Source organism: Spermophilus citellus (assembly GCF_964194105.1).
Source record: "Spermophilus citellus genome assembly, chromosome: 3".
In the NCBI taxonomy this organism is placed as follows: domain Eukaryota; kingdom Metazoa; phylum Chordata; class Mammalia; order Rodentia; family Sciuridae; genus Spermophilus; species Spermophilus citellus.
Genome location: NC_138184.1, coordinates 183,010,728 through 183,031,734, shown reverse-complemented (window position 1 = coordinate 183,031,734; position 21,007 = coordinate 183,010,728). Strand labels below are relative to the sequence as shown.

Genomic DNA, 21,007 nt, shown 5'->3' with positions numbered 1-21,007 from the left:
AAAAGAGCTTAGGTGATCAGCAACAATTTTATTTTTTCCTTAGTCAGGAAAAATCTCCAGTTTGTTTTTTTTCTTTTCTCTTTTTCTTCTCTTTCTTTCTTTTCTTTCTTTTTTTTTTTTAAATTCTGAGCACAATTAAAGGTGAGTTAGGGCTCTGGTGAAAATCTAAAGAGCATCAGCAAATCTGAGCACTGCTCAGCTTTTGAATTGCTTTTCTACTTCTCAGTTCTTTTAAATGGTTTTCTATGGAAGGAACATTTTTCTTAATTAGTCACAGCTAATTAGTGTTCTGGCATAGACAAGTAATCAGAAATGTCAGAGCTGCAAGGCTACATCTCCCTAATCCTTTGATAATAATTTAGCCTCCTGGGAGGGCCCCAAGCTGCGGTAAGTAGTGACTGACAATAAGGCAAAATTAGGTGGGCAGCAGACCATTAGGATAGAAAAATAAAAAGCACTACCGAATCCTGCTGAGCACCATCAGGCAACTAACTGCACTGCCAGATGAGGTGCCTGTTTAAGCCTGTGTTGTTAATTAGCTGATTCTACCAGACCTGCCACATATGTCCAGGTGCCTCATGCAAAGATGTGTACTTCTGGGCATGTGCCAAATGACAATTGTGTTCCATGATCACATTTCAAGAATCTATATAAGAAGTCCACATATTTCTTGAAGATCCTTTTGAATTATCAAAGAAATAAGATCAACAAGCTACAATACATTTTCTTGTTGAGTTTTTTTTTAGGCAATTAGGCACGCTTATCTCAAGTTTCTCAGGTTTTAATTTACCAACAGCTTAGATTCAAATGAGGGCCTTTGGCCTCTCTGAACAGCGTCTGGACTTGCCAAAGCTATTTTGGCATACACCATACATCAAAAGTAGATCCTTTTATAAATCCTTACACTTACAAATAATAACTTAACATTAAAATGAGGATTATTAACTCAAATGAACCAGACAGCTGTAATTCTGTAATTCGAGAGCAGAGGTTTTAAAGAGAAACAAACTTTGATGGTGGAAAAGCTAAGGCTCAATCTCCAAATGCCACTTATGAGGCAAATGAGACAACAGAGAGAACAGGTTTGACCATGAGTAGCTTTAAAAGAGGTCAAACAACTTCAATGTGAGTCAGAATACTGCAGGTAAAAGCAGTAGTATACACAATTAAAACCCCAAAACAGCATCTGGAAGACAATGTGTTAAAGCAGTTAACGGCAGAGCTAAAAGATGTGCGAGGAGAGATGGATAACATGCTGCTCCTAGAAAACATTTAACAGGCAAATAGTCAAACTTTTGATCTACCTTTAGAACACAATAAGGTACCAGGTACACAGCATAACAATATTTACAAATCAATTATTTCAGACAGCCTCAAGCACATCACTGAACTTACATTATCCATTCCTTTCTATTGAGGGAGAATAGTGATTATCACGTGGGAATAATATTAGTGTGTGAATTTTAACAGAAAAAGCATGATTGGGAATAATAGGCCAATAATTAGTATTTTACATTTTTACAATTTTTATATCAAAATAAAAACAAAAAGAAAACACACTTTCATGGGAATCTGTATTAATTTGGGTAGTCTATGTAACAACTGTCTAGTAATTTGAAAGTGAAAATTCATTGAAAAGAGAAAAACTGCTATTTTTAAATCAATTATAAGAGAATATATAAGAGAATATATATATTCTTATAAGAGAATATATCTGTAATGTGTTAAAATGATAAGAAATGCAAGAATGCAAAGACAGTCTTACATCTTCATGGGTTCTAGTCTGCATTCCTAATGAAGAGGCTGATGACATACATACAAAAATTCACTTAAAGAATATGACTGTAAAAGTACATCATCAGCTCTGAATACTAATGACCAAGTGTTTTACAGAAAGAAAGTTTTATCTAGCTGGGTACAGTGGCACACACCTGTAATCCCAGTGACTCAGGAGGCTTAGGCAGGAGGATCCAAAGTTCTAGGCCAGCCTCAGCAATTTAGTGAGATTCTGTCTCAAAATAAAGAATAAAATGGGGAAAAGGGGTAAAAGTTTAGTGGTAAGAGCACCCCTGGGTTCACAGCCCAGTACCGCCAAAAAAAAAAAAAAGTTTTATATAATAATTTTTCTTAACCATGTATCTTATCCATGTTTTGTTGGTTTCAGCTATTCTTAGGAATTTAAAATGGTAATAAATTAAAGTTAAGAATAGTAGCATCGATGCTACCAAGGCCGAATAAACTCCTGCATTAAAAAGCTTGGTTCGATCCTCAGCACCACATACCAACAAAGATGTTGTGTCCGCCGAGAACTAAAAAAAAAATAAATATTAAAAATTCTCTCTCACACTCTCTCTCCTCTCTCACACTCTCTCTTCTCTCTCACTCTCTCTTAAAAAAAAAAAAAAAAAAAAAGCTTGGACATTTCACGCTAAATTAAAAAAAAAAAATCCCCTTCTTTCTTATTTGGGATTGTAGAGACAAACAAGAGTACATAAGTGCAAAATTAGCTTTACATTCACTTGAAATACTTTCATTTTTTTTTCCTTTTATCATAGCATAAATGGGCTACTAAACCTATTTATATAGCTTAGGTCAATTTGGCTCCAAATGTTCAATTTAGTTTCTTCACTAGAAAGTAAGAATTCTTTTCATGGAAAGTCCTTAGAAATTAATTCTTTATGAAACACTGTTTGGATGAATATAACTGATTAACTATCATTTAAAGAATTACTTTTAATTTCACAAGATATCATAACAATATTTTTAAAAAATCTCATTGAGATGAAACTCCTCAATAATTAAATATTTAATCAGTTTATAACACAAGAGAATGTGTAGTCTGCATGATTTGCCAATTAGATCCTGCACCCTGGTGTGCCTTCAGCAACAGGAAAGCTAAAGTGAGATTGTTCCAAGGGACTCAAGATGGGCAACGCCCACCCAGCTTACAAAGGCTGAGTTAGGCAGGCTTAGATGCGCTTCAGTCAGCTCCCAGTTACCTTCACATGTAACTTTCCTGGAGCTTAGGAAATGAAAGCAGAGGGTGATGTTGTGGTAATTATAGTAGATGTCAGTTCTGACTTTTGACTCATCACCATTTTGTAGCCCAGAGAACCAAAGCTCTCCAGGAACTCCCCAGCATCTCTCCTGACACATGGACACCTGTGGCTTATTCTACTTGTCCTGATTCCTGAGGGAGGGAGCAGTCACACTGCCTGGGAAGAAACATCATTGAAAATGAAATTGGAGAATTAAACAATCTTTGCGATAGTTTTGTTTGCAGATTTAACAAGTTGAAGACAGATTTTAAGGACTGCAGGCAATGATTTTTTTTTTTATATGTTAGAAAAGGGATATGGAGTAAAAGAGATTACTTGCACAACAGAAACCCCCCCCCCCATTTGGGGGGCAAATCCATGATCTTTCCTACCGTAAGAGAGATTCTTTTAGATGTAACTTAACCAAATAAAGCACTATTTTTAATTGAAAAAATAAATGGAACATGTAGATATTATACTTAGCGTGTGTCTCAATGCTAAGGGACAGATATAATGTCTAAGATATTCTGCTTACCTGGAAATATTTGGTGTGCACACAGAGAATATGAAGACCCACTATGCTGTTCTAAATTTGGATTTCAGAACCATGAAGGCAGATACACAATATGTCTTATGGCACAACTATTCTTTTATATAGACTCTCTTTCCAACTTATCTTAGGTGGGACACTGCTTTTACTTGGCTATCACAAAGGAACTTAGGAATTGCTACCCTGGCATGCAAAACTCTTTAAGCAACCAACCCAGTCATTTCTGTCACAAATTGTTAAAATTAAAAAAAAATTCATTGATCTAAAATCTGGAAGGGTTTCAGAAACCACCTGGAGCTCTAGATCAACATTTTCAGTTTATATATACGAACTAAACTGAGTCTTATTAAACAGATGATACCACTTGCCACCATCCAATTAATGAAAGAACTGTGATTGGAACTGAGGTTTCTGGATTCCCAATCCAGTGCTCTTCCTACCACACTATTTTATTATTTCAAATTTTCTAAGTCTAAGGTGTGGTTGAGAGCTCACGGACCCTGAAAAGGGACCAGTTACAAAGTTTGGCAATACCAAACAAGTCACATGTCTTCTCTAGAGGAAGATTCTTAAACCTAAACATAATAGAGATGATAACACCAAGATTATAAGGTTGGAAATAATATGGGTGAAGCACTCAGCATATTTCTTGGGACATGGAATTGCCCAGGAAATAGCGATGGCAACAGCTAAAACCATTATTATTTCAATAGCTTAAAAAGATTAGGGATGCCCCTCTATTAACAGAATGAGCCTGACATAATTTATTTATACTTGTTTGAAGTTCTTTCTGTTTTAAATAGAAAGCATTTCATATGTTTAACCACTTAGAGGTAAAAGAGAATGTCTTCATACTTGTCCTCATGTTGACTTATTTTATCACCTTCAGAGGGTGATTTTAATTGTAATATTGCAAGATTTGATGTCACAATCTAAGTTTATCCTATTTTTGACTTTTAAGATAAGGCAGCTTTTAATCATTTCCTTCTTAAATACTTGGAGGTTAAGAAACAAAAGAGCATTGGGCACAGTGGTATATGTTTGTAATCTCAGCTACTCAAGAGGCTGAGGCAGGAGGATTGCAAATTTAAGACCATCTTGGGCAATTTAGCAAGACCCTATCTAAAAATAAAATAAAAAGTGCTGAGGATGTAGTGCAGTGCTTGACTAGCACATGTGAGGTCCTGGGTTGAACTCCTAGAACTTATCTATGGATCTGCAGAGGCTGGAAAAATAGCAGTGTAAGATGCTCAAGCAGATTTCATTATGGCATATGACTGTGTAGGTTGTTCATAGAAAACTTTACCATTCTAATTTTTAAGCATGCAAAAACAATGGGCACAAATGTAGGGCAATGGTCATTGTGTGGCCTTAGGCAGTAGTGCCATTATTTAAACTGAGCTCTGGAGTTTTTAACCACAAAAATCATGGACACTTAAGATGTATAATTGATCAAAACATTTTAGAGGCCAAGGTTACCATAAGTAGTTAGGGAAAGTTCCAGACTTTTCAGTGATCTTTTCCATGGGTACAACATCATCTAGAAATATTATTTAGTAGATAGAATACATCAGTTCTTAAGTATTAGGGCAGGATAAATATCTGTCTTGCAGAATAATTTTTCTATATAAAAATAGCATTAGGTGTGGTATTTCCAAAATTAAGTGAATTTCATCTAAGTAAAGAGAGCATCGCTCTTGAGAGCTAAGGCCTCCTATTGTATGGTTAGAAACTGCAGCCTTTCCTCTGGGCTGGTTAGAATCACCATGTGTTGGGGCTGGGGCTGTGGCTCAAGTGGTAGCGCGCTTGCCTGGCATGTGTGCGGCCTGGGTTCGATCCTCAGCACCATATACAAACAAAGATGTTGTGTCCACCAAAAATTAAAAAATAAATACTAAAAATTCCCCCCCTCTCTCTTAAAAAAAAAAAAAGAATCACCATGTGTTAACTCACTGTATTAGGTGTGTGTGTGTGTGTGGTGTGTATGTATATATGTGTGTGTGTGTATGTATATGTGTGTGTGTGTGTTTTCTTCTGCATCTGAACTTAGGAGGATCCATTTACTTATTCACATAGGAAGTACTCTAATTGCAACAGCAAAAGTTTGTCATGATGCCTGAGTACAATTGTTCTCTTCAATCTTTTTTATCCGTAATAGCTAAGGTTGCTAACAGTATATTTAGGGTCATTATTTTCAACTGTTTGACACCTAACAATATTATTTTAAGCTGAAGCCAAGTGGATTTCCAATAATTATACAATGTCTCTCAGTAATGATCTGTTGCTGAAGATACACATTCTACTGTACCTTTCAACACATACTTGATAACCTCTCATTTACTAACTGTAATTGAGGCAAATTCAGTCTTGGCTAATTAGGGGCTCTTAGTACCCCCTTACACATGTTATTCTTGATGACATATCAATAGAATTAGGGTCTATTTTTACTTTTAATTAAAGTAACAAAAATGTGCAACTTAAAATGCTAGATGTTTAAGGACATTACAATTACTTTACGAATAACAGTCCAATGTTCTACTGGGGATTTCGAATATGAAAAAAACTTTTACAACTAGAACAGAATAGTTTGGAAGCAAACCCAGAGCCATGTCAGATGCTTAGGTAGAGAAAGGGAAGTATACATGACCAAGACAATTCAATAATAGTTCATTATTTGAATGTTGGCCTCTTTCCTCCACTTTAGTTAGTTCCATTTGTTAGTGCTGCCACATAAATGGTCTTATAGGCAAGTAGAGTAAATGAAGGGCAGGTTAAATGAAAAATAAGTTGAGGAGAAAAAAAAATCTCTACCTTTGTTATGAACCGATGGCAAGAATAGTTAAGCTTTGCAGTAAATAGGTCACCAAGACAAAAATTTACTATGTTAAGAAAACATCTTCCTGTCCCCAACAAATCTAAGGTAGATGGATCTACCTTATTTTTCCCTTAGTGTATGCACTTGAGCTAGATTAGGAAGACATATAATAGAAATAACATCAACCCAACTTTTTTGTGTGTGTGTTCAACATTTTTAAAAATGACTACATAAGCAAAAAAGTCAAACAGAACTTGGAAACGAAACATATGCTAGTAAATTTAGAGCAAAACCAAATGGAAGCAGAAGTTGCTAATATGGTTTCAGTATTTTGTAAAAGAGCCAGCTGGATGGATGATAATTTTTCTACCCCTGCAGGGCATCAAAGCTTTTAGGAAATCATTCTTTTCACACATATTAACACTTAGCTTATTAAAACAGATGATACTTTTATTGTAAAATGGACTGGGTAGAGGCTGGGAACATAAAGTCAGAAAGCTAAGATTCATTTTGACCACCCAATCTGACAAACAGTGAACAGGGCAGACCATGGCGGAGATGATGAGGTAGAGGAACCTACTGTAACTGCCACAGCTGAAGTGTCACCAAGAAGCCCGTGAATTGCTGTTATGAAAACATTTGCAGTAACTCGCATAATTAAATGAAACTGCCAGAAAAGCATTTCTAAAATGCGGAGAAAATGCACATAAATAAATACACTTCAAAGCAATACTACAGTTCACAATCAGCACTGTGGTAAGTTATAGAGTGTTCCAGCACTGGAGTACCATTTCCTTTGAACATGGTTAATAATTACAAGTGAATGACAACATTGTTATTTAAATGGACTGCTCTCTTAGTTACCTGTATAGATACTCAATGAGTGAAAGTTGGTGATTATGGTATTGAAAACCACAATCCCCCATATCTAGTTGTCCTGCCTAAATGAAGACCTTAAAACTGATAAAACTGTAATGTTATATCTTTTAGCAAACGTCAGTACTCTAAACCAAGATAAAAATGTTCAATGACAGCACAGTGGCAGATATTTGGCTTTCCTGCTGCTTATTTCCTTGTTTAACTGAACGATATAGTGACTTACAAAAAACTTTAAAGTCGGAACCAAATCAGTTACCACATGGTTTTGTCTATGGCATGCTGCTCAGGCAAGTGAGATCAAGCTGCACATGTATGGATTGTCATCTTGCTTGTTAAAACTCACCTCAGAAGGTTTCTGAGACTCTCCTTCTAATGGTGACAGTTTTCATGTAGAAAAGGATGCCTCCCTTAAGGCTTCCCTCAGCAGTCAAGGAAATAAAAAATTATCAACTATATTAGCTGAATAGAAGAAAAAAGACCAAAAAGGACTTTGCTGTCTTACCATCAAGATACAACTTTTCTCTTGCCGTGTATATTTACCACCAGCATACCTTGTGGGGGTAACTACTTACATCAAATAACTTTTCTATATACATTTCTTCATTGACCTTTTCTCGAAGAATATCCTGGTTTTGCCGAACAAACATAATATAGGTGTCTGCCAGATCCATTCCTGGTTTCTGTGGTGAGGGAAAAGCGAGAGGAATAAGACAACATCATTACTTAACCACATCCTAGAAATTAATTTTGAGAATTACCTGAGTACAATATGCTCAAGACCAAATCAACAATGAGCACCTACAATAAATTCCACAACTGAAGTAAACAAAATGGTTTAGTATTGATGGTCACTACTTGAGGTCATAGTTATTATTAAAATGATTAAGCTAGTCTGGGGTTGTAGCTCCATGATAGAGCACTTGCCTTGCATGTGTGAGGCACTGGGTTCAATCCTCAGCACCACATAGAAATAAATTTAAAGATTTTTTTTTCATTGTTCATCTATAACTTAAAAAAACATTAAAAAAGATTAAGCATATGGTTGTAAGCCTGTACGTGTGTGTGTGTGTGTGTGTGTGTGTGTGTGTGTGTGTGTGTATACAGGCTCTCTTGAAAGGTGAACATGCCAAGCAGTATATATGAAAGGATGTTTTTTAAAACATTTTTTTAGTTGTAGGTGGACATGATACCTTTATTATTTATTTATTTATTTTTATGTGGTGCCAAGAATTGAACCCAGTGCCTCACACATGCGAGGGAAATGCTCTATCACTGAGCCACAATCCCAGCCCTGTGAAGGGATATTTTTTTTTTCCAAATTTTCTCACATACAGTTATTATTTCTTAATTGTAAGTACAACCCACTTTTCATCATCTCTTGCTGATTTATCTATAATATTAAGAATATTAGCTTCCCTTTGGCTTTCTCTATTGACTGTTATTGATGTTCAAGGAGTACAAATGATATTTTCTCATCAAGCTGGGTAAAATATTATTAGAAATGTATTAGACAAGAATGATTCAGTATGTTATTAAGTGAAACAAAACATTTGGTGGATTATCCAGTGCTTCTATTCAGTATTCATCAATACTGTCTTAAGAATTTATTTTAATTTAGAAATGCTGTGAGAATACCAATGAATTGGATTCCTATATAAAGGCAAAGAGTTGAAATAGTTAACTTACCAATGGCAGCTAACATTTGGTCTTTGTGTGTGTGTGTGTGTGTGTGTGTGTGTGTGTGTGTACTAAGATTTCACCTAGGGTGATTTACCAGGAGCTACTCCCTAGTCCTGTTTTCATTTTGAAATGCGGTGTTGTGAGTTGCTGAAGGTCTTGGTAAGGCTGACCTTGACCTTGAACTTATGATCCTCCTGCCTCAGGCTCCAGAGTCACTGGAAGTACAGGTGTGTACCACCATACCCAGCTTAACATGTAGTGTTTTCAAATGTTAGAGGAGGTAGGGTGTTAACATTACTCCTCCTTATAGACTACAAAATCAGTACTAGGAAAGGACAAAAGCCTGAATGGCTGCTAAAGAGTTTTCCTTTTTACCTTATCATTAGTTTTTTTTATTCAGTTTCCTATAGCTTCACTAGCTAATGCAAATAATTATTTGTATCATTTACATCTGGGGTTGATTCATAATCTATATTGGCTTATTTGATTAGAGTACAATGTAAGGAAGAATAAAATAGTAGAAATGATGCCCAAATAAGCCAGTCTTGCACTAATTCCACAACCACAGGATGCACTGATAACCTCACTGACTCATCTGCAAAGTAAATGCTGCAAGAAAATTAGGTGGAAGATGATATGGATCATTTAACTATTACTATTTCTGGAAAAAACAACTCAAGTCATATATCAGAGGGATGCACAGCACAGCATCTTCTCCTTAATCGAAGGACAAAAAGTTCTTGCCACTCTTTTTTTGTGTGGGGGAGGAGTCAGTAATACCTTAATACCATAATAAACTTGCTTGCCTCTTAACTAATGCATTGAGGAGGCAATAAACTATCTTATTTATTCCCCTTATGAATTTTTAAATTTAAGTTATTTTTCTGCAGCAAGGATCACTGCAATTTCTTACTCTTATATTCAGCCTAAAGGGAATTATATACCACATAAATTCAAGGATCTTTATAATATAACCCTGATATAATAAAATTAGTAAACAAAAAAACTGGGTATTGGGAATTCAACCCATTGGTGCTTTACCACTGAGCCACATCCTCAGTTATTTTTTTTTTAACTTTATTTTGAGACAGGTCTTGCTAAATGAAGAGGCCGGCCTCAAATTTGCAATTCTCCTGCCTCAGCCTACTGAGTTGTTGGGATTACAGGCATGTGCCACCACTGTACTGCACCAGCTGATATAATAAAATTAGTCACAATTTGAAATAAGTATTTACATAAATGTCATCTGTGGTATCTCCTTCAAGATCATCCATATATAATGTAGGTAAAACAGAGCATATCTAACAAAGGCAGCTTAACAAATTCACTTCTTCACTATTTTTCTGCCTAATTCTCATAACCAGTATTTGAAAGGTCAAGGGATATAAAAACAATGAAATAAATAAATAAATAAATAAATAGATATATTTTTTTGAGTGAAGAAGCTGGGGAACCTGTACAAAGATTACTACTATCGATTCTTGAGAGGCTACTAACCCATCAGTATTTCATTCTGTGTCTCTAAAGTTTGTCAAAACACTGAAAATGAGAACATTCAGGTAACATGCTGTCCCTGAATGAAAATGACATGAGGACAATTTTCTATACTTAATAGCAAGTTAGCTCAGCATCTGAGTTTCAGTCAGGTGCCTGGCAAGAAAGAATAATGGTAGACAACATACCGAGGCTTTGAGTACAGCCCCCTGAACCTGGAGTTGAAGAACAGACAGATGAGAGACTTGCCTTCCCATAATTTCTCCACTCCCAACCCCATTTTTATTTCTGGTTTTCAAAGGAAAACTATGCTTGGAAGTCTCATTTACTCCACCACTTGATCCATCACACTGGAAGCTAAGCTATGGCTGGGAAGAACAAGGAATGATGACTTTATACACTGGCCATATTCATGGGGGCAGTTTCTGTTTCATTAGTCACTTCCAAGACAACATTAGACTTCAGGAAACACTGTCCAGGAAGTTTATCTTTCACCATCTAAAACCAACAAATAGTTTAGAGTTTACGTCTAAAAGAAAACTCAATGCCATTCCTTACTGGCAGACTCAAGGGGTATAATGCTAAATCTGTAAGGTGAGACAGTCCTAGAACTTTCTAAGAACTAATCATCTCTGGTGGAGGGTATAAGGTAAACCTCATTTAAAATAAGTTTGAACAAATTGTTTCTCTCTTCTTTATGAAATTGCTTTTTCTTCCCTTTTGGCAAATTAAGATCCACTTGCCTGGAAAACAAAACCTAGAATTCTTACATTCCTCATTAGCATTATTTCTTCCTTTATCTTTGAGCTGTTTACCTATTCTTCAAACTGTGACATATGGGAATTTCACACCTAGTGAATATATTTTCATGTAGCTTGTGGCATGAGACTATAATCATTAAAAGAATATACACAAGTAAGAGTCGCTGCAACAGCTGGTGACATTTACCAATTAGAATTAGAGTTCTTTAAAACACTTTATCCTTCATTTGGTGCATGGAGGGTAATTATCTCTGATAAATTGCTGAAAAAGATGTAATTTTCCTTTTAAACAGTTTCTACGTACAGTACAAATGTGTTTGGATAGAAGACATTACTGCTGGTTCAGTGCTCCTTTGTGCTAAGACTTGTTTCATGGCAGTAAAATTTACACACTTTGAAAGTCACTGCATCTAATTCCATTATGAAATGTTATCTTATTAGGGTACCAAGCACAGTTAAAAAAAAAAAAAAGCTAAGCATACTGTTAATTTTTTTTGTGTATTTTTTTATGTGCAAATGAAAAGAAAGCATGTGATTGCACTAGAGAGATGAAAAACAGCTAGAAATTCTGGTACAAGGGCCTAACAACTCTTTCATAGGAGCGGCCTGTTCAACTTCATCAGTGGTGAATTCAAATGAGTTTTTTAAAATCAAGAATATTGCATTTTAGAAAGCTGTATTTAGAGATCTTTTCTAAATTTATAATTAAATTATAGTTTCCTTAATGATTAAGAGAAAATAACAAAATTAAGAGCTATGTAGCAAGCACTCCATGTATTAAATAGCATTTAGGGAGAGTAAATGATTTTTCACATTCCCATGTAAACGCCAGGATCCTTAGCTCACTAAGCACCAACTTCTCCATCTTGTTCATGATGGTAGTTATCTCCAAGTCAAAAGAAGAAATTACTTTCAATCTGGTTAGAAAAGAGCAGATTTTGGCTAACAAAGTTATAGTAAAGGGAAACAAAGATCTAAAGAATTCCCCCATGAGTATAAAGAGATCAATAACTATGGAAGAAAATAAAAGTATTTTCAGGTGAGTTGCTTTGACACTGGCTGCGAAAGTAACCGAATACATCAGCGAGCAAATAAGTTTAAGTAAGAGTGCAGACTCCAGCAATTTTTTTTCAAGCTTTAATTACTAGTTAACCTAGCAAGATGAACATGCTGCTTAAAGAGAGAGAAAAAAAATTCCTTGTTAATTATATGCTGCAAACGCTCGTACTTCCTGCCGCTATACTTAATCCCACAGGTGCAAATCTTTGCTTTTCCCATTCATGGGTAGGTGGGTGCAACACTGCAGTCATTTTTCACAGCAACAGATTTAGATACAGAAGAAGCCGCTTAACCTTCCACTGGAGGTTAACAATACACTACAAAACACTGTCATGGTGTCTGTTTAACAAGGAGACAAATTTTTAAATACACTATTCTAGTCTCAAAGATTAACTAGAAGCTATGGCATAATTGACTTAATTTAAAAATGCACTTCTCATAACCTAGAAAAAAACTTGTCTTGGAAACAATGAGGAATGAAACTGTGATATCCTCATTTATGATGATCTGCATGCTTCACCAGTGAAATACACACATTCAATTATTTCTTGCTATTTTAAAATGCATCATGTGCAATATAAGAACCTATCTTCTAAATTTGAAAATGTAGTGGGAACATTTTATAGCACAGCTCTGGCATCTAAGATTCAGTAGTACTTTTTATCTGATCTTCAGGGAACATAGGACATAATTCTATAAACATAATCTGTCTCAGATATTGTTAAAAAGGGGAATTTGTTTTCACTGATATCCTTTGTTACTTGGGCATTTATTTTTACACTTGAGTTAAAATGTTCTGAGACTTTCAAAAGCATTTGGAATAAATAAATTGCATGTTCTCAAACACTTACAAACTAGAAGGTTTTATGTATTCCCATGATGATTATATTGTAAAAAAGCCAAATAGGGGGCTGGGCTTGTGGCTCAGTGGTAGAGTGCTTGCCTAACATGTGGGAGACACTGGATTTGATCCTTGCACCACATAAATGAAATAAAGGTATTATGTCCATTTACAACTAAAAAAAAAGAGAAAAAGCTACAGAGATTTATCAAGTTTCTATGATGTAGAATTATTATATTGTATTCACGCAGAAAGCCAAAAGGAAATAGAGTTGTAGCCTTCAAACCAGACTGATGCCAACTTAAATATGTCTTTGCTAGGACAAGGAATAATTCATTAAATGGACTGAAAGGAAGAAATTAAAATAATGTAGTTTACAGGGATATGAGTTTTTCAACATTTTCTCGTAACATTTTTATATATTTTTTTAAAATAGTGAGAGAGGAAATCTCATTTTGGAAAATTAAAAACCATTATTTTGAGAATGAAGGGTTCAAAAGTCATCATTTTGTATATTTAGCAGTATTTGATATTTTACTAACATTGTTATATATATATTTTTTGACTCCAAATTGAGAAGTAGAAAATTCCAAATTAAAGATGATGGCACTCAAATCCTTTTGAAAACATCTTTTAGACTGGGAGCATGAAATATGTATGTTTTAAGCATGCACATTTCATTCAGTCCTGCATTTTTAAGGAGAGCATTCTCTACGACTTCAGAGTTCTTGCTCTGGATAAGAGTCTGCTCCTTGAGCAGTCTGTAAAAGGCGAATATTTTCATATTGTCACTAGTATCTGATCTCAGAATTGCTCTCATTAATGCTCCTGTAACTTAGGTGGTTTTATTGTGTTCACATGCATGTAATAAGAATGGAACTGCTTTACACTATTTCCTCTAAGTTGTGACATCATTTATATATTTATGGGTTTTGAAACAGTTGATAGAAGTATTTGTATGTTCAAACATTTTTTTGTTCTATCACTGGGAAAAATTCTTCCAAAGATAAAGTTATTTTAAAAATTAAAAAAAAAATACTGAATGATAGCTTAAGATATTAGCCTGAGGGCTGGGGATGTGGCTCAAGCGGTAGCGCGCTCGCCTCGCATGCGTGCGGCCCGGGTTCGATCCTCAGCACCACATACCAACAAAGATGTTGTGTCCGCCGAGAACTAAAAAATAAATATTAAAAATTCTCTCTCTCTCTCTCTCACTCTCTCTCCTCTCTCACTCTCTCTTTAAAAAAAAAAAAAGATATTAGCCTGAAATCCTCAAGGAAAGACAGGTTTTTCAACTGAGATCCATAGACTTACTATGCCTTCTTTATTTGAAATTATGAAATCTAGTATCTTTCTTGCTATTTCTGATCTATAATAAGGATCACTACCATCTCAATTAAGAGAACTGGCTACTTATATAGTAGCATCCAACAGGGAAAGTGGTACATGTAAATCACACACATGGGCAATGATCATAATGATGACAAAGGCATTTAATGTTTCAGTTTATGATACTGTCTTTTAGTTTTCCCTCATCTACTTAGGGTTGTTATGGTGTCAATTATAAAAACTGTACGAGGGGCTGGGGTTGTAGCTCAGTGGTAGAGCTAGCATGTGTGAGGCACTGGGTTTGATTCTCAGTACCACATATAAATAAATAAAATAAAGGTACATCAATAACTAAAAAATAGTTTAAAAAATTGCATGAGGATTTGAAGAAGTGAAATTAAAATGCTGTGGACAGTATTTCATCATTAGCTTTGAAAGTTCTGATGGACTGGGTTTACTCAGCCCCATTTAGAACCTCTCCTATTTTGAATTAAGGGAAGCCTGAAGGTGCTAGAATGCCAACAGCCAGAGGCAGGCTGTGAGTTGACCTCACACAGGAAAGAAGAGCTAGATGGGCAAGAAACAAGGAAATAAAGGTGAGAGAAGCAAAACCCTCATTGGGGAGCACAATGCACAGCTCCTGGGCTGGCTCCTATAATAGGGAGACTCTGAATATGGTCCTGATGTGCAGGTGAATATTCCCACTGGGCAGGAGCTCCATTCCCCAAGTTCTGCCTGGCTCTCATTGTGACGCAAAGCTCTGAGTATTCAGGTGACCTTATCTAAGCAATAAACAATATCAGGAGCAAGAAAGCAAAAGAAAGAACGAAAACATCAGAATCATGGCCGTGACCAATTATACCTTTAAAAGTCATCACTGGTATATGCAAGCTGCTTTCTATTCTAAAATTAGAGGAAAATAAATGAAATCTAATATTTTTCACTTGTGGAAGGCATGTGGATTTTCTTTTGGAAAGCAGTCACATTCTGAAGTGGGAGTGAAACCTGCAGAGGATGCACAGGAGCATGAAGCTTCACTTGGACAGAAGCACCAATGATCCCGTTTATTGTAAAGTGCTTTTTATTTACAAAGCACATTCACACTAATATGCTCATTGACTCTCCATAAGAACCTAGTGAGGGAAACAACACAGGGATTATACCATTATTTTTATTGCTCAGGTGGGAAAAAGGAATAGGGGAGGCAGCCAAGGGGCAAAGGGAGAACTTTTGACTTGGATTCTGTACAGTGCAGAGCTAGGCTTGAGCCACATTTTAAGGAGTTCAAAGATTATAAATCTTTGGCAAGTATCATAAAGAAGAGTATTTAAAAGAGTTACAAGGAAGATAGGAAAACACCCATATGGAACTTGCCCATCTTGCCTCTTAGATTTTTTTCCTTCCTCCAGGTCACAATTCCCTTTTCTTTTTTCCCTTTATGAGCCATTATTTCCAGACAAGGGGCCCAGATTTTATGATGGGACCCTTAAGTATTCTGGCTGTTTTTGACAGGAGAAAGGAAAAAGGTTGTGTTGCTCATTAAAGAATTGTAATTGGTTTGTAAAAATACAGATAGGGTCCATGAATGTTTATTTTCTAAAATCTAGACACTAGATTTATTATAATCAACAGTAATAATGTATGATAACTGCTAATATTTATTGAGCACTAATTCCACTCTAGGAATTCTGAAAAGTGCTTATTCATGGTTAACTGTAAGAGGTATAATTATATCTCCATTTGACAGATATAGAAAGTCGTGCCTAAGGACACACTGATATTAAGCAAAGTGATAGAGCAAGGATTCAAAGATAGCAGTCTGGTTCCCCAGCCTGTTTGCAATGCCTCTGTTGTGCAACCTCTATAGATCTGCCTCTACCTGCTGTTTTAATTTTTTTAAAGGAACTACTCTACATTATTGTCTCATATGATTTTTTACACAACTTTTAAACACACTTTCTTTAAACTTCAACCTACCTGTAAGTAGGGAATTTTTTTTTTGTCATTAATTTTAGTGTAATTCTTAAACCCTACTGAATCTTTCGTTTTGACCTGGTGTACCTGTCTGCAAAACCAATATGAACACTCACTGTGCTCCTATATTTAACATACCAACTTTCTCTGTAGGTCTGTGTTCCCTTCTCCTAAGTTACATTTAGATCAGAGTTACACTGAACAGGTCTTGCTTTCAAAAATGTTTCTAGAGTCTTCTTCAACATGAACATTTCAAGGCTCTATGATGGGACCATGACCTCCACAACTCCAATAGAATTGCTCTCCAGGATGTAGCTGTTTAATCAAGAACAACTCTACCAAAATCTCCTGGAGGTCACAGCTCATTACCTGACCAGAAAGAGCATGAAGTATTCCACCAATTCCTTTGGAGGAAATGTGAGACCCTGGAATTTATTTCTTCATTGTTTTTGCCTCTTATGTGTGCTTAATTTTTTTAATAAAAAAGTATCATGAACGTATATAATGCACAGATACATCAGACTATGTTCACAACTATATTTAAAAGACTTGATTTGAGTCATTCATCTGCTGTTAACACTTATGCATCTTCAGTTGTGCTATAAATATTCCACATGAGTATGTTTTAACATGAATTCCTTCTTCTTTACTACAGTATGAACATCACTAAATTTCATGTCACTTAATTTTCACTTTACAGAATCAATGTTTTTATTTGTTTCTTTGTTTACTCTTGAAACAATTTCCAACAAGTGACTATATAGTAAACAGCTTTGTCCCTCTCCACAAAAGTTTTTTTTTTCCCTATCTCTTTGTTTTCTCATCATCTTCTGGAGACATTTTTTGGTTCTGTTGTTTCTTGTATGGACACAAATCCACGTCAAGAACTCACACAGTGATAGATGGTCATAGAAGGACTAATGTGGATTACAGAACTCATTTATAGTCATCTATAAAATGGGTGAAATTTCACTTATGTGAAATAATTCCCAAGGCCATACAGTTAATTCTGTGGCATAAAGTTGCATAAAAGGAATGAAAAGTCAGCTGCCAATGGCTACCAATAACTCATAAGCCAGTGTTTTTGTTTTTGTTTTTGTTTTTTTTTAGATGGGGTCTTACTATGTTGCCAACGCCAGCCTGGAACTTGGGATCTTGAGGAGTTAGGATTGCAGGTGTGCATCACTGTACTAACCAGTGCTCCTTTTGAAAATAAACTTCTCAATTTTAGAATCATTTTAGAGGATAATTATGAATATAGTACATAGAATTCCTATATTCTGCATCTCCAATTTCCCCTCTAATTACTGCATTTTATTAATTAGTATGGCACATTTGTTATAAATAATGAACATATACTGATACAGAATTAACTAAAGTCTCCATTTTGTTCAGATTTCCTTAGTTTTTACTAAATATCCATTTTCTGTTCCAATCTCATCTCTATACCATTAGTTGTTACATCTCCATAGACTCCTCTTGACTGGGCCACTTTCTACTCTCCTTAATAAATGACCTTCACAGTTTTGAGGAGTACTCTCAGATATTTTGCAACATCTTCTCTATTGAGATGAGTTTCATGTTTTTCTCTAGTCTGAACTAGATTTGCAAGTTTTTGTGGAGGAAGGCTATAAAGTACCATTTTTATCACATCACATCAAGGCTAAATATCATCAATATGATTTATCACTGTTGATGTTGACCTTGATCCAGTGGCTAAGGTAATATTGGCTAGATTTCTCCACTGTGAATCTACTCTCTCCATGGACCTCTTCATACTGTTCTCTTTGGAAGGAAGTTGCTATGTGGAGCCCACACTTAAGGAATGGGGAGATTTGTTGATGAAGAAGTGTCTACATTATTTGGGGTCTTCTGCACAGGAGATTTGTTTGTTTTTCTCCCATTTGTCTTGTCAATCATTTATATCAATTTGGAACTAATGATTATACTCTGGGTTATAACTCAAATTACATTTTAATTATTTGATTGCTCAAATTTCCTAGCTTAGGCCACTGAGAATTCTTAATATATTAACACTTGTGTCCCTCTGATGTAACCTCCATCATTGCAGTGTTTGTGAACGTTTCCTTACTTTCTGTCAGGACATGATGTTTCAGATTCCTTTTGCTACAGCTGTTTTTGAACATTAGCTATTTTTTCAAGGACCTCTTGTTCATTTTACTGGACTCTGGAGTCCAAGTTCTGGGTGCTATGTGTGCTTGTTGCCCCTGGGGGTCATCACTTCTAGACTCAACAAACAAAATAAAAGAAAGTGAGTACACAATCCAAGCATACCCAGGGCCTTTCACCTACAATATTGTTATATGTAAACAGTTCTATTCCTATTAATCGAAAGAAAAGTCCACAGTGATGTCTAAACTCTAATTATTACAGGATTATTTTAGCCTTCTTCCTTCCCTTGTCTCTTACTCTAACAATGAGAACTTGGCTCCTATCACCCATCACCCATTTATTTAATTTCAATATACATGTATAGTAATTGTGAATTGCTAACCTGTAGAGAAAAGCTTTACCAACTAGAGTACAATGCTAATTTGTAGTTCTGTTTTTTCTTTATTTTTATCAATCCTGCTCATTTCCGAAGTTACTTAGATTGGTATTTCCCCCTTCTCCTTTCAGTAATGTTTTTTTTTTTATTATTTACAATGATGATTTTATAAGTTTCCTTTCTATTTTGTAAGGTTATGATGAGCTAAACAATTTTTTTTTTAAATCTTATATTCAGGTTCACTTTTTGTTTTTGCTGTAGTTAGGTTTTGACGAATATACACACAGTTATGCATGTACCATTAAAGTATTATACAGAACAGTTTTGTTGCTTCTCAGAAAACATGCTTTATTTCACCAATTCAATTTCCATGATCTTGAATCATGACAATCACTAATGTTTATAATCTTTATAGTTTTATATTTTGCAGAATATGATATAAATGGAATCACACACATGTAGTCCTTTCAAACAGGCTTCTTTTAGCAATATGCATTTAAGATTTACTCACGCTCCCAGTATCCTTTGAGTTCATTTTTTTCTTTCCTTTTTAGATTCTATGAATCTAATACTGCCTGCTTATCCATTCACCCAGTGAAGGGCATTTTTGATTGCTTCTAGTTTTGTTGAAAAGCAAAGCTGTTCTTAACATTTGCACATAGGATTTGGTATAGAAATATATTTTAAAATCAATTGATAAATATATGGATCATGACTTATGATTTTAAAAATGAAAAACCCCACTCCAAGGATCTAGAGCTTTGATGTGCCTCAAGTATGAAGATGTGAGTCATATTCCATCAAGTTTTAAATTTTAAGGTTTTTTTTTACTGTGTTCTAATTCTTTGAAAATCAATACATATGCTGAAATATATGATTAAAAGGGACACCTTCAGCCTTGATCATATACATTGTGATAACAGAATTTAAAGCAAAAGCTAATTTGTTATGATGATCAACTTAAAATTGCTGACTACCTGGTTATATTTACCCCACAAATTGTTTCATTATGGTTGAGTAAGTTTTGTGATTTCTGCTCATGGCATCTTAATTTCTGGACAAATTTATAAGTCATGAATTATTTCCCAAGAATTCTGTGAAAAGCCAAATGTTAAAATAAGTGACTACTAATTTGTAACACTTTTGTATTTAGAAAATTTGGGCTGGGGATGTGGCTCAAGCGGTAGCGCGCTTGCCTGGCATGCGTGCGGCCCGGGTTCAATCCTCAGCACCACATACAAACAAAGATGTTGTGTCCGCCGAGAACTAAAAAATAAATATTAAAAATTCTCTGTCTCTCTCTCTCACTCTCTCTCCTCTCTCACTCTCTCTTTAAAAAAAAAAAAAAAGAAAATTAGTTCTTTGGTTTAACTTATTCACTTTTATGGTTATTTTTAACCCTAATCAAGAATCTGTTGAAATTTTCATATAGGATAAAGAATGGCATTCATTTTTTTCCCTCTCAATAACAGTAGGAGGCATTTTCTATCCCAGCTTGGAGCAATCTAGTTTCCTCCTGCCACTTCAGTTTTATGCTCTCATGGTGAGCTAACCTCCAACTTACAACGGAAAAAGTATGCTGAAATAACCTTGCCAAGCTTCGTTATGAAGTTTAGTGCTTAAGAAAAATAAACTACTCCCTAAGGGATTGGTGCTGTTTTAAAGATTTGAAATAAACCTGTGGTGAACCATAATTATTAAATTAAAAAAGTGTATATATGAGAGATAATTATATATAGTTTGGAAAGGCATATGAAAACAAATACTTACAGGCACATCAACATATTTTGCAGCTGCTTTCACCTTAAATGGGGGGAAAAAGAGATATTTATGAGAATTATATTCTTAACTACTATATAAGTATGATAAGAGTTGAGAGACAGCAGAAGAGAACTCATTCCAATACTTACAGTGAAAGACAGAATGGATGAAAAGAAAGTGCCTTCATCATACCTTGACAGCTTAGACAACACTCCTTCCAACACTGAAACAAACTGCAATACAGAATACAGAGAGTAGTTAGAATGTTTCTGAGCATGCAATCTAATAGCAGTGCAAACAATTCCTGAATCAACTTC

At 35.2% G+C, this 21,007-nt stretch overlaps 1 protein-coding gene across 5 annotated transcripts in view; it reads right to left on the bottom strand.

The window, feature by feature from the left end:
• Positions 1-21,007, bottom strand: part of CADPS2 (calcium dependent secretion activator 2) — a 548,538-nt gene that overhangs the window by 19,224 nt on the left and 508,307 nt on the right. For all 5 annotated transcript variants that reach the window (XM_081286753.1, XM_081286749.1, XM_081286750.1 and 2 more), the window contains 3 exons: positions 20,840-20,923; positions 20,700-20,732; positions 7,855-7,962 (listed from right to left, as the gene is read on the bottom strand). In XM_081286753.1, the coding sequence (XP_081142879.1) occupies positions 7,855-7,962; positions 20,700-20,732; positions 20,840-20,923 (225 nt within the window). The remainder of the gene's footprint in view (positions 1-7,854; positions 7,963-20,699; positions 20,733-20,839; positions 20,924-21,007) is intronic.